The 15,622-nt window shown below is 33.8% G+C and overlaps 1 protein-coding gene across 1 annotated transcript in view; it reads left to right on the forward strand.

Moving 5' to 3' along the window:
* LOC124366889 (mucin-2-like) overlaps window positions 1-15,622 on the forward strand; it is a 35,598-nt gene that overhangs the window by 4,528 nt on the left and 15,448 nt on the right. The window contains exons 3-7 of the mRNA XM_046823487.1: window positions 2,615-2,739; window positions 6,758-6,862; window positions 9,552-9,619; window positions 9,723-9,852; window positions 14,914-15,018. Coding sequence (XP_046679443.1) covers window positions 9,572-9,619; window positions 9,723-9,852; window positions 14,914-15,018 — 283 coding nt within the window. The 5' untranslated portion in view covers window positions 2,615-2,739; window positions 6,758-6,862; window positions 9,552-9,571. The remainder of the gene's footprint in view (window positions 1-2,614; window positions 2,740-6,757; window positions 6,863-9,551; window positions 9,620-9,722; window positions 9,853-14,913; window positions 15,019-15,622) is intronic.

Raw genomic sequence — 15,622 nt, forward strand, 5'->3', positions numbered from 1 at the left:
TGTGGCGGTTGGCAGTTGCGGCTGAATGGGGAAATCCACTACACTCACTCATCCTTGATATTGCTGCATTCCGGGCGTCACAGGAAACCCATTAACAATTGATAATCATTGTAATTTTGTAATTAAAGAGTTGTTTTTTCGTTCTATAATGTTTGTTTCTATAAATTTATATTTTTGTTTTCCTCATACTGGTGTGGTCTGTATAATCCCAAAGTACCGAAATAGAAAATTATATATAATTTACTAATTATTAGTATAGTTGATTATCTTGTCTATCATATTATCGTGTAATTCTAACTCTACAAGTATTTGTGAGATGTGTTTTTCACTTCAAAGCGTGAGTCATGGTGTAGCGCAGGCCTCGCAATGCATGTTTTGTAGAAATATATAGTTTCTTTCAATCCCTTTTAATGGCACTCCCAAGATTTAACGTAAACACAACACTATCACACGATGAAGGAAAATAGCAAGGTACGTAGTAAACGCAATTGTAACAACCAACAAAGGAGTAATACATGCTGTTAGCAGATAGTGGATATGTTTGGTTATGGCTCTTTAGGATGCAGAGGCCAGACGAACTGGTGGGCGGAGCTAGACTAAGGGTGACCAACTCCCCCTACTGCAGAGTGTAGGTCATAAAAAAAATACTTTTTAGCCACTTTTTGTGAACGTAAACTCTCCCAAGGGACACAATCTATAATATCACATATAATCGTTTTTAAGGGGTTTATATCAAAATCCACCATTCGATTATATCCGTCTTTGGCGTGGGAAGGGTTAAATTAGTTTATTGCATAAACTATTATATAGTTTTTAATGAGAAAAAAGTTTGAGGTTAATGTAGGCCACTATAGTTTTATAACTTACCGTGTTACAGATGATGTCATGCCTTTAACTGTCATAAAATTGGTGATAGTCTCTTAATATAGATGATGTAGTATTTTAATTTATAAGTAAAGATTCTACATGAACAGACTGTAACCGCTACCAGTGATGATCAGTTCTTGCCACAGTTCTACAACGTAACCTTGTACATCGAAGAATTAAATTCCCCCCACGAAAACAAAGTATTCTGGTTCACACTGGGTCAAAACACTACTTACACAATGAACTTCTTAAGGTACTCGTATTTCGGCCTCACTTGAAGCAACAGTGTTAAACTGAGTTATACATCTGTGTATAGAGGAAGAGTTCTAAATATGATTCCTACCTAAAGCATATTAACATGGAATATTCATGTTAAATATTGTAAAGTAACAAAATAAATTCAACAAGCATTATAATAATTTATATATTTTTAAATAGAATATATGAACTAAATAAAATAGGTTAAGCTAAAGAATTTGGGTGATTTATTAGACAGCAGTATTATTATTTTTGAAAGTAAAAAAAGAATGGCGTGGCTGATAAGTGCTGTAATCTCTCGGTTAAATAAGGAACTAAATTAATATTTCACCATTTGCAGCTTATATACTATAGCTGCAAATAGCATATACTATTGTTTAGAGAGATTTTTATCCAAGCGTCAGTACCACTGTAATTGCTATAGTGCAGCCTATCAATTTATTGAAATCTAGTACAAGTCAAACATCAAAATATGGAAATCAGTTTATATTCTGTTGAAATTAGACATGTACTTAAGACTAATTGTATTTTTATTGTGCATTTTTATTTGACTTAAATTAGGTAAAACTATAGCCTAAAAGACATAATACTTGGTACTTTTACAAGAAAAAAATAAATGACTATACAGTATGAGATATATCATTGCAAACCTGGATTTTGGAAAATTAACTGTTGTATAATGCACTTTGGCCCGAGATATATTGTTTAAACTTCACATGAATATAGAAAATTAGTTACTTGCAAAAATACTTGTATAAACTGTATTAATTGATATCTCTACATTATTAGTAAATAATAAAGCCAAACGGCCAGGCTTGCAATGATCATCTCGTACTATACGTAATAATAAACTTTGTTTAGTTAAATTTAGTAATCATTGTGAGTATACATAAGTTGTATTAAAAGGATTGAAGTTCAAATACTGCTATTTAAGTAAAAATTCAGAGTGACATACATCGGTTGGTTATTACTGAGTGGAGACTTCGAAGACACTATGCGTTGCCCACTGAGCTGGGAGTGCCGATGGCCGAGCGGTCTAAGTCGTTGGACTTTGGGTCTGAGTTAGAGTAGCGCAGGTTCAAATCCTGTATGTGACCGTTGCACACTTTTTATCAGTACAATCAACCTCGTACTGTATCGACTCTCTTCTTTATTCTGTTTGATAAGATCCTCGCACAGGCCCCATGAGGACGGACAGAATAAGGCTTAAAAGGGGATCGGCCTCTCCTTTAAAAAAAAAAAAAAAAAAACAGAGGACAACAGTAAAGGCAACACCAAGTGGCCTGCCAAGGCCAAAGGGTTAAAGAACTAAATGGAAAAGTTCCTAGAATGATCAATACAAAATGAATTAGCAGCTGTAGGTGTCGGAACATCATTACGTCAGCACACATCATCAGTTTCTCTAATCACCATTTATAATTATAATTAGCATCTTATCACCAATGAAGGGTAGTGTAAGATGCTGAATTCATTGGTTCTGTTGTTTCAGTTTCAGATGGCTACAGAACCTCCAGTGAAGGACGCCAAACTCGATGTAACCGATCTACCAACCCGAGTTTTTAAAACATTTAATCACATCCGGCATCGTTCGAGGGAAAATATTCGAGTTGTCAGGTAACAAAACCAACTAAAACTCAACTGCTAAATCCTTTGAACCCTCTTAAGTGCTAAAGCATGGATGTGACCATTTCCATTATTTAGTCAAAAATTATGGATATTATGGGCAACTAAGTAGGTCATCTATTTGTGGGTTCTATCTGACCCGGAGTTGATTTGTGCTTTTACTTCTAGTTACATTGCGCAAAATATTTATTAACTACTTAGAAATCATAGTACTTTTTCTTTGCAGCCAGCCACTTTTTCTTTGCGTAAAGGTTGTTTTTTTATGATGAGAGGTTTGCAAGGAGATTTTTTGGACACCAGTTACTGATATTTTGTGTCACTGAATAATGGAAATGTCCAAAAAAATCTTGTTGCCTTCACAATCTCTTCTTACATGGTAACGCTGATCACTGTGTCTGAAAATAATCAACTTTCTAAATAATACAACTTGATCCTCTCGTGGTTAAATTATCAAGATGCACCTCTAGTGTTGCTGAAATAAGTTCTGCTCTGTCACAAGCAAACATTTCTTTACACTAAAACAAACTGGTATGAAAATTAGTAATGTTAGTAATCATGGAGCAGTGGACAGTTCAACATCGTGCTTTTGTTATGGAAACTTTCTTTAAAAAATAATGAGTGTCTGACTGCTTACACAACGGTTATTTCATAACAAATTCCATGTTCTTCGTCACGGAGCTATTCTTTTTAGGAATACTATTAAAAGGTGGGTGAAGAATTTCAGAAATTGTTCTTCTGCATTAAAAGTAAAACTACCCGGTAGGCCTAGATCTGTATGTATTTCAGACAATGTTGAAAATATGCTTGTATCTGTTCTGCAAAGCCCAAATCGATCGAAGCAATATGCCATATTAGGAGTTTCAAAGACAAGTTTATAACGAATTTTACATTGTGATTTGAATTTTCATCCCTATAAATTAGCAGTTACACAAACACTCAGTCCTGCTGATTATGAATTACGTGTTATTTTTTGTGAAAAACTATTTATTGCATCTCATGGAAACATTCTGCAGCATTTAATAATGTCTGATGAAGCTCATTTTGAGGTTTATGGTAATATAAACACGCAAAATTGTCATTACTGGTCAAGAGAGAATCATAGAAAAATCCATTAACGACCTCTGTGTATTGAGAAAGTGACTGTGTGGTGTAGTGTTGCATTTTTTGGTGTTATTGGATCGTATCGTAAAAAAAATTAAAATGGTGAAAGAGTTACTGTGCATAAAGAACGATACATTGAAATGATTTAGAACTCCTTAGTTACACAATTGCAACAGCTGGGAATAGAAATGAACTCATAATTTTACCAGCAAGATGAACCGACTGTGGACACAGCAGATGTCTCAATGTCTCTCTTATGAAGACTGTTTCCGGGACATCTCGTTTGGCGATGTTGCATGGCCTGCCCGGTCTCCAGATCTCACTGCTTGCAATTTTTGGTTATGGGACTACGTTAAGAGCAAAGTTTTTGTAACGAATCTCACACCATTGCCGATTTAAAGAACTGCATACGTAATGACATTCCTGCAATACAAATGTCCATGGTATACCAGTAATGTCTTTAATTCAGTAATGTCTGAATTTTTCATTTAGAAAACTGTCAGGTTATTTTGGACCATTCGGTATTATATGCAAACCTTCTAAGGTTTATGATATGAAGAATTATATAAAACTTTGACTTACATAACTCTTTCTCTATAATCTCTACTATCCTTAGGCTATTCTAGAAAACAGTTGGTTTTATAGAAGTAGTTTGACTCTGGCAGTGGAGGGATGTACAAAATATATTTCTTTTCCTAGGTATCGTATCACAATAGAGAAAATCCTTCAGTGAAGAACTACTCTAAATAGATTATATCATGTGTAGTTTAAAAAACTGCCATATAATGAATGATATGGCTGAGAGGCCATATTATAATGAATGATATGGTTGAAAGTGATTGGACTGTCTGTCCATCTAGTGTGACAAGTTGATTTTAGGCGATTGGCTGGAAGAGGATTGTGCCTCAAATATTACTGAATAATACACAATTGCTGATGCACATATCTTTCCCCAAATGTATGTAGTTAAAATACTATTAATTCTATACATGCTGCCAGTGACAAGGGTCGTGTTCATGATGTGAATGTCTTCTATATGTTTATATAATCTCATTTTATATTTATTATTATTATCATAATTATTTTTCAGCAATTTTAAGGTCAAGAATATTTTTATCGTGATATACGAGGTGTGATCAAAAAGTTCCAGGACTGAATTTTTATACATTTATTCATACAACATACAGGTTATTCGAATTTGTCTCCTTCAAAGTACTCCCCTTGGGAAGCTACACACTTTTCCCACCGGTGTTTCCACTGATCAAAGGCCCCAGAAAACTCTTCTTTTGTAAAGGTGTTTAGCAGCTCCGTCGTTTTTTCTTTAATTTCGTCAACTGTTTGAAATCTTCTTCCTTTCAGGGGTCTCTTGAGCTTTGGGAAGAGAAAAAAGTCTGCTGGAGCCAGGTCAGGTGAGTAGGGGGGCTGAGTAATGACAGTCATTGTGTTTTTTACACAAAAGTCACGGATAACTAATGCAGAGTGGAGAGGAGCAATGTCATGGTGAAGGACCCAATCACCACTTTGCCACAGCTCAGGTCTTTTTCTTCTCACAGCATTACACAATTTTCTGAGGGTTTCAAGATAAACAAAACGATTAATTTTGTTTGACCTTGTGGAAGGAATTCATAGTAGACGACACCTTTACAGTCAAAGAAAACCGTAAGCATGACCTTCACATTTGATTTGACTTGATGTGCTTTCTTGGGTCTTGGAGAGCCTTTTGATGTCCATTGTGATGATTGGGCTTTTGTTTCCACATCGTAACCAAAAACCCATGTCTCGTCTCCAGTAATGACATGATCCAAGAAGCTTTCGTCGTCATTTGCCTTTTGAAGAAGTTCCTCGGAAACATGAATTCAGTGTTGTTTTTGGTCTTCAGTCAACAGTTTTGGCACAAACTTTGCTGACGCATTTGAAGTTTTTCAGTTAAAATTTCCTGACATGACCCAAATGAAATGTTACACTCTTCTGCCATTTCACGGATTGTTAGTCGACGGTCTGATAGTAGTACGAGAGCGTTCAATTTAGCAACATTGTCATCATTGATTGACGTTGAAGGGCGTCCGGAACGAGCATCGTCGTCTGTGGATGTTCGGCCATCTTTAAACCTCTTGAACCACTGATGGCAGCATGATCGGCTTAGACATTCTTCATCAAAAGCCTCTTGTAACATCAAAAAGGTTTCAGAAAACGTTTTGTTCAGTTTCACACAAAACTTCACACATACACGTTGCTCTTCTCACGTTTCACATTCATTTTCATTAAACAAAAAAATAGCCAAACTCTATAAAACTAATCTCAAACAAACTGTGCTAATGTTACTTTCAGTGATGTTATGATTGATCTGCAAACACAGCTGTGTTACTGTTGAGTCAGGGAATACAATGCTGCCAACCGCATCACTGTGAGACATAGGCATTCCCATAGTATATAAAAAGTCCTGGAACTTTTTGATCACACCTCGTACATGATAGCTTTAGATCCGTTTGTAAATTTAATTTAACTATAGTTTTAACAGGTGAAAATGAAAATAAGAACTAAAATAATTTATTACTTGGTATTTCACAGAAAACACTAATAACATGTATATACATGTATACTCTAAATAAACATTTTTAATTCAAGAAATTTTGTTTTGTTTTACTATAATCATTAATTGTAACAAATAAAATATATAAATTATTTTAAAATTAAACTGTTTCATGTTTTACTATACAAAAGTAATGTTTGTTAATTTGTTTGTAGGCAATAAAATATTTTTAGAGTATTTTTTTATAATTTTTTATATTGGAACTAACTTGTATATGCAAGTTCTCATGCTTTATAATTAGTGTGAGTATTTTTGGTTAGTATAGAAATACTACTGCTCAACACTTGTTGTGTTTATAAAGCGTGTTTATTATTACAGATGCCTTTGCATGTTTATCTTGCAATCCAGAGTTACAAGCCAAATTTCCTGGAAAAAGAAATGCATTTATTTACATCAAAGGGCCTCATCATCAGTCATTACTCTGTGAGTTTTATTTTAGATTTAAAACTAGAAATGCATTAAATAATTTCTTCTCTTGACAATTGTTAACACATTGAGCTTATACTAACAGCATTTAAAGCGTTTGCTCTGTTTGCTGGCTCCTACACAACAACAAAGTTGGTGTTAAAATTCGGTACATTCTGATTGAAAGGAGACCAACCACTCAGAGCACGCTGCGGCTGTTATGGTTAGACTAATTTACTCAAAATATTGTAGAATGTGTTTATTCTTCACTTTCTACAAGATAGTTATCAATACCAGAGAAACTCATCAAGCGGGTCAATGACATTGATTGGCACGTTCAGTGGTATCTGGCGTGACTCAATATTCGTTCTTATCTTATTCATAAGAATATCTTGTAATATTTTACTTCTCTCAAGTATTCATGATTAGACCCCTAAAGTTTTAATATTTTACTGATCTGTATTATCTTGAGGGATGTTTTTCTTTCATTGCCACCAGGGCAAGGCAGTGTTTGCTTATATGGTTAACCCTTTGACACGGTACTTACAGTGCATAAGTAGTAAAAGTGGTTTTTTTGAACTCTTAAAAGCTATTATTAGTATGGTCATGATTGAATAATAAATGCCCTGTAGAGCATAAAAAAAATAAATCATGTGGTTTTTTTTAAATAATGAAAACAAAAAATGCAAAATGGGTATTTTGTGTCTAGTATATAAGAAAATCACTAATCCCGTCAGTTTCCACCCAAGCCAACACCACCATTAATTTAAGGTGAACCTTCCCACCGGCTTTACCACAGACCAGTAACCCTCATAAGTGTACACCAGACCGCAAAAATCCCTAATGTCAGGCGTGGGAATTGAACTTGTGACTCCAACGCTGACTCTTGTGTCTAAGAGTAGTGCCTTAGACTACACAGCCATCCTGACTTGATGTCTTTCATGTGCAGATCAAAATGAAATTGAGTGTTGAGATTCATTAGTAATTTGATCCGGTTCATGTTGTTCTGTGTGAAATGTTATTAATAGCAGATTTAATGTAACAGAGTGTTCACAAAAAGTGTCACAAACTTTTATGACTGATAGTACTCACATTATTTCAAACCAAAAGTGTCCTATAAACATAGGTCGAAAAATGTGTTTCTTAGCTTTTTGCTGCCATTTTGTATTATTTAGAAAATAATTAATATCTGTAGAACTAGTAACACAGAAGTTTATCAGCATGCCACAAGCTATTAAGCTCTCGACTACTATCACACAAGACCAAACTCCGTATATATAAAACCATTATAAGACCAGTTCTGTTATATGGCTCAGAAAACTGGGTGTTAAGTAAAAAAACAGAAAAACGTTTGATAGTATTTGAGAACAAATTATTGAGAAAAATCTATGGGCCAACCCTTGAAGATGGAGAGTGGAGGATAAAGCATAATGTGGAGTTGAGGCAACTATATATGGACCCAGACATAGTGGCCGAGGTGAGAAGTGGGAGAATGAGATGGGCTGGCCATTTACTAAGGAAGGAGGACAACTCCTTAGTCAAGAACGTCCTTGTAAACAATCCGGAGGGCAGAAGACCACCAGGAAGGCCCAAGTTGAGATGGCGAGACCAGATCAGAAGAGACATAAGAAAACTGGGAAGAAGGGAAGAAGAGGCAATGGACAGAGAGATCTGGAGGCAGTGTGTTGGCGAGGCAAAGTACCACCTTGGGTACCAAGAGCCACGGCAGTAAGTAAGTAAGTAAGAACTAGTAAAACTAAAAATACCAAACTTCACACATAGGTATGAAGTTACTTAATTCAGCTCTGAGTATTTATTACCCGAAAATACACTTGTCAAACTTAAATTAAAGATTAAAAAATTATGTTTATTTTAAAATTATAACAATTTTACAAGTCAGACTTATAATTCATAGACAAAAATACTGAGCACCCATAATATAAAAAATGATATTTGAAAATAATTTTAGTTTTGAGAATTTATAAACCCAAAATTCACTTATTAAATTTACAAAAAACTAAAATAGAACAATATATTTCAAATTATTAACATTTTTACAAGTTATAATTCCAAACTATAAGTGTGGATTTCTTTCTATAGAAAAATTATATTCAGAAATAAAGGTTTTGGAAATATTTTACAAAAACATGGTTTTTACTTTACTGCCTTCTGAATTGTGTCTTTCTACTAAACCAAAAGAACTGAAAAAACTTTAATATAATTATAATAATCTTAAAGGATATCCATTCACGCTATATATGATATTATTTTACAAACTAAAAATAAAGAAGTAAGGGAATAATGCATTCAAATAAAAAGTCCTGATATGTCTTTGCAGTGCCAAGATCTCGACTTACGCCCGTTTCGGAAATATAATTCCAAAGCCAGTATATCAACCCGTGACCGTCAAAGGGTTAATTTGTTGTTATTTTACTTTTTTCCTAAAACTGTTATTATTTGTATTAAATTAAGCACTGTTTCACACAGAATGAAACCTATGGGATGTATAGAATTCGCATATATAGTAAAAATTATGTAAGGGCTGATTTTTATTTAGTATAACACATAATAATACTCTATTAAGACTAGATTTATAAGGTGCTTTGTATTATATTGTGATCAGTACCTTGGCAAGCAATCTAAAGTATTCAATAGGTTAGAATGAGATTACAGAGTTTAGAATAGTACATTTTTTTTTTTTTTTCAGTGGCAGTTGATACGGTGGAAATGTTGCTAGATGAAGTGGTTAAGCGGAATACCGGCCCAGTTTCAAAGGTGAGAATATTCAGAGACAAGGATTGTTGCTGAAATAAAACATACAATGAAAAACCTTACATAGTAAGTCATAACTTGACAATTGGTATTTAATGTCTCACAGGTGCCAGCACTGGAAAGATACTGGTCAGAGATGCGTGAGGTAGACTACGAGATCAAGGACTTCCCTGTGGCAGCCATCAAGAATGTCATTTCCAGGGGCATTATACGAGGGAAGGTCAACGAGTTCTCAGGTAAAGTTAAGTTTTTGCTCTATATATTGTAGGTTAGGCTGGGTAAGAATGGTCTGAGCTCCGGGCTGGAGATACACTGTGGTAAAAGAAAATTAACAAAGAGAGGTTAGGGACTAACAGTGAACAACTCTGTCATTTTTCAGTGTAAGAACAATACATTGTTGATTAACCAACTTTAACGTTTACCAAACCCTGATACCACCATGTTGTAAGGTTATCCCATACCATCCCCGACCTCAATCCAACAGAATTGGTATGGGCTACAGTATAAGAATATATAAAAAAGAAAAATATTAAATCTTTAAAAAAGTTTTATGGAAATAGACAAAGAAAAGTTTTATACCATTACTCAAGATGACAGGAAAACCCTCTGCGAACATGTGAAAAGAAGAATATTTACGGCATGAAAGGATCATCAGGAAGAGATTTGTTATTAGCTCTGCGGAAGACAATGAAAGTGAGGGCAGTGTCAATGAAAGTTAAGGAAACGATTCCGATTGCCTCTGCAAATTCAAATAACGAATCACTGATAACAACTGTATGATTGGGGTTACTCCTTTAGTAGATGGTTAAGGTAGATAAGTCTAGACACGCATCACACCAATATCTGCAATGATTGCTAGTAGTCTTATCAGCTACACCTGCTTGCTGTCCTGCTCCTCTCACCTTATCCACACTCTTCCTTCAGAACCCCTCATCACTCCTTGTATGAATCTTTTCATGTCCAAATAATCTGTCTGTAAACAGGGATCAATACTGTAGGCACCAGGACATTTTATATTTCTTTCCATTCCTATTTCAATTATTTTTTCCTGGAAATGTAAAAAGTATATTTATATCTATAAGTCTTCATTAATAATAGGCTTTAATGGTTCAGACATATATTGTCCATTATCTAATGATTCTAGAATAAATATTAGTAGGATCTTCAATATTCTTTTTAAAGTCAAAATAAAATAAACTTTAAATTAAATAAATAATTGTTTTATTCTGATTTTAGAACATAGAACACTTTAATACTTTTTCTAATACTAAAGCTCTTTAGAAGTACAACAAACCAATTTCTAGCTCTATTAATTTGATCATCAATAAGATTAATTCACGCCTATATGATTTTTAATGTAAACACTGTAAAATGTTTAAAACTGGTCTGGCAGTTTTGGTAAATTCCTCTGATGAAATGCTTGGCAGATTTTGAACAAGCTGGCAGCACATTGGTTATATAGGTTACTAGCTGTTATCCGCGGCTTAGAACCGAAGTCCTTATAAAAAGCAATTATGATGGGAGTCCTACAAACGTAAGTAGGTATACATCAGGTAAATATTATTTAAGTTCGTGGTAAATAGTATCAGAGTTTAACTTAATTATTATATCATGTTTGGCACGTGTAGGAGCATTTCTGGTTCTAATTAATTATATACATAATGTCACAGCTGAATCTGCCTTGTAATTCTGATCAAGAAAACAAAAATCTCGGATCACACAGGTCTCAGAAACTTACTTTGGTTAAAAAGCGTATATTTCCAGTCCTTGTCATATATTTCAAGTCTAAGATATTTGCAGTACCATAGTAGAGTTGGCCTTGTTGTTCTGACGAAAAAATATATATACTTACATAGGACCGAGATGCCTACTTCGGTTAAAAAATGGGCCTACTTAAGACCGTTTAAATTCACTTACTTAACTGTCACAGGCTAGCTTTCTATATTGCCTCGATTAAAATACTATATACGTTTGATTATATAGTTCTCGGAAATCTATTTTGGTCAAAATCGTGTTGGCATAGTTGAGTATGCTAGGACTGAAAAGCCTATTACGACCTAGGGAGAAGTCCTACCTACTTCTTATGTACTTCCGGTATAAGGGGGAAATCCTTATTAAGGTTATGCAACATTCCAAAATAATCGTTATTAAAGTTTTGCGTTACACTTTTGGACTGTAGCCAGGGAAAGAATGAATCGTTAAGGTATGTTAGTATTCATTTCTCTGTTTTTCCGTAATCCATTGTTAAAATGTAATATCATAATGTCAAGGAAGGCCACCAGTTTAAAGTAACTTATGTGAAAACATTCATAACTTTGTTCATTAAGGTTAGTTTTATAACAGTATTTAATGCATTAGATGATTTTAATTCGTCACTAGCGCAATCTGGAGTAAAATTTATATATTAATGTTTGTTATGGGTGGTAAAAAGCACTCTAAATGTTAATTCAGACCATAAGCTATACCTGTTCCAAATTTCAGCACAATCCGTATAGCAGTTTCAGCGTGATTCGAGGACAAACATTCAAACTTCCGCGTTTATAATATTAGTGGGATTCAAATATTTTTCCATTACTGTACTTATTTTCCCTGTTGTTAAACAGTTACCAGCTTCTTTTAACTCAAATGTATACCACTACATGGCTACGGGCACGCTGAAATAATGTGTACATTGTTTAGCATATTATTAATTATTTGCTCCTTTGAAATAGTTCAGATTAAAACTGCAGAGTTTGATGTAAAAACATATTAATTGAATTGAGCTGAAAATCATTGTGTCCATTACTTATTTATAGTGTTACAAATTGCATTTCTCACTGATTAATATACAATACAACTTATAGACCTATTCTAATAGAAACATATATTATAACTTAATAAGGGATGGGAGTGATATCAAAATCTTAGTAACAGTGAACAGTTCCAAAATGCCAGCAAAAGGGTAGACAATTAACGTATGATTAAGGAATTTTAAGTGAGGTTATGTCAGAGAGTGAATAAGTTTAACTTAACTTTGTCTTTCCATTGAAAGGTAAAATACAATTTTTGTTATTTATCTTATACTAGATATTTGTATAGTTGCACTGAATGCTGCAGATAAAGAATCTTGATTTTGTAGAATTTCAGATACAAAAACCAATCTACAGAGTCTATTAGATAGTGTAAAATCATGATTTTTCATATCAACTGAAAGATATGTAATTCTTCTACATAAAAATTGTATATACTCGATAAAAAAATAAAACAATATGTATTTGAATTTTTTAAATTTTACAAGCGTTTTATTTTAAAAAATTTTGTTGGTATATCTGAAAAACAAAAACTATTTGTAGTTTGAGAAGTTTTATCATTCTTTTACGTATATTTCATCATATTCGATAATTTAATTGAATTAAAATGGATCCTTAACATATCACCCTAATCATTAACCTACATCATTGTTTTTTATGTTGTTTAACTGTTGTCTAATTATTTATTTGTAAATATATGTCTTTTAGTCTATTAATAATTTATGTTTTTAATGTTAAAGAATTAATGTGTAGTTTATATAGTGTTATAACTATTTATAATTTTATATGTTTGTTTTAGTTTTCACTTAAATATAGTGGTTATATAGTATGTCTCTAAATCTGTTAATAATTTATGTTTTTAATGTTAAAACTATTACAGTGTAGTGTATATAGTGTTGTAACTATTTATTATGTTATTCTATATTTATTTTAATTTTCACTTAAATATAGTAGTTACAAACAGAATTCAACAAACAATGATAAAGTAAATTGTGTTATATTGCTAATGACAAAATCTATTGCATCACTGTATGTTTAATGATGAATAAAATGTTGAATCTTGGATACTTTACATGAAATTTGTAACTTAATATATAGCAACTTACAAATAAACAAATCTGATTCATTAAGAATTTTCAGTTATATTTATTATTATATTTGAACTCATACATATACAAGGGGTATTAGAAAAATAAGGTTCCCATGATTTTTTAAAATAGACAGTTCTATATTTCTACTTAGTGTTATACATCAATTTAAAACTTAAAAGTTAAGCTATTTTTCCACATAATGACCGTTTCTGTCCAAACACTTTTGTAGACGATGCTCCAATTTTTCTATCTCCATGTTGTAGAATTCTGCCGCCAATCCTTTGAGGAATCGAGTAACCTCTTTCTTGACTTCATCATCGGTACTGGAGCGTTGGCCACCCAAGTGTTCCTTTAATTTTGGGAATAAGTGATAATCACTTTGGGGCTAGGTCTGGGCTATAGGGGGGATGGGGCACAACAGCCCAGCCAAAATTTGTCAGCAGTTCTTGAGTTTGACGTGAGACATGAGGTCGAGTGTTGTCATGGAGAAGCCTCACACCATTGGACAATCTTCCTCTCCGGCGGTTCTGGATCGCGCGCGTCTCAGTTCTAAATCTCAGGAATAAGCAAAGCAAGTTTGTGAATGGTGATTCTCCGATCTTCAAGCAATATTGTCTCAATTTTGCAACAACTCCATCTGAAACTGAAGGCCGTCCATTTCGGTTTTCATCGTGAATTTCCATGCGGCCTTCACTGAATTCTCCACACCATTTCCGAACGTGTTGAACAGATATGCAGTTTTCCCGATAAACCTCGATTAACTGACGATAAATTTCAGTAGATGAAATCTGTTTTGCATTTTAAAAAACGTATCACAGCACGAATTTCGCACCTGGCGGTAACAACGATAGGAAGCTCCATCTTCGAAGGCAGCTAGGCCGGCACTGTTGGACGAAGCGAGGCGTGAGTGGTATGGATAGAGAGAGGGAAAGCTGATGAGTAAGACAGTGTTTCCAGATTTCTCCCAACATATCGCATTCTGTCTCGGCGGCATAGGGAACCTTATTTTTCTAATACCCCTCGTATTATTAAATGTTATATTACAGTTAAAAATAAATCAAGATTTTCTTGAAAATGAGCTCAACATTAGAACAGGATATTTAATTTCCTGTACACAAGTTGTATCAGAGGAGGTATTTAATTATTCTTACGGATAATTATGCACTCAGTTTAAAAGTATGATATTCTCCCAACAATGTACGATACTTACATTTGATCTATTTTGACAGGGCGGGAAAATGCTTAAATATTTGTGTTAATGAATCAGTGATATTGTGCAGCTTTATCTGTACAAGAATGTCTTATAACCTTTAAAATTCTTTTTGAATCCAGTTTTTCCTGGGAATTCAACTAATTATGGCTTAATTAAATTAACTGGGGTTTGAATATTGTATTCACGTGTAATATTATGCTGCAGGTGCCGTGGTAAGTGCCAGAGGAAACCCTCATCTGTCAAACCCTCCCCAGAACGACAGAACTCTGTACTTGCACATCCAGGCTCCTGATCATCATTCAATTCTACGTGAGTTCCCTTACAGGGCTTCCATTTACCTTCTTGTATAAAGTCTATTTTTTTATTTTTGTCTTTAACCCTTTAAGGAGTGTAGACGTCATATGACGTCTTCTTTTGATAGACTAAAATGAGTAAAGGATGGAATCCAAAAAATTACCAAAAGGAGTAAAAAATAAAAATCTCTTAAAAATGTTTATTTAAATTTGAAAGCTTAATAAAACAGGGCTACATGTTCCACAAGTCAATATTTCAGTACTTTTTCAAAATCAAATGTCATATTTCCTCACTACGACAGACTCGATCAATATTGTCTGCCATTTGGACTACAGTAACAAGCTAGATGGTTGATCAACAAATGTCACTGTCACAAGATAAATATGGCCACAGTATGGAATATACAGGAATGATTAGTATATGTGTCGGCATGTTCTGACAGCAGTGATGCGCGCGCAACGCGACTTTGAGTCAGTGGCTTCTACAAGGTGGCTACTGAGATCTGGTGGTAAAATTATATTACAAGTGAATGCGAGCACAAAAATGGAAGTTAAGTATGTTGCCGATAGATGGAACCACTTTACAAACAAATATACTTAAAGGCAATCAGTAAAAGCAT

Source organism: Homalodisca vitripennis, chromosome 7 (genome assembly GCF_021130785.1).
Source record: "Homalodisca vitripennis isolate AUS2020 chromosome 7, UT_GWSS_2.1, whole genome shotgun sequence".
NCBI lineage: Eukaryota > Metazoa > Arthropoda > Insecta > Hemiptera > Cicadellidae > Homalodisca > Homalodisca vitripennis.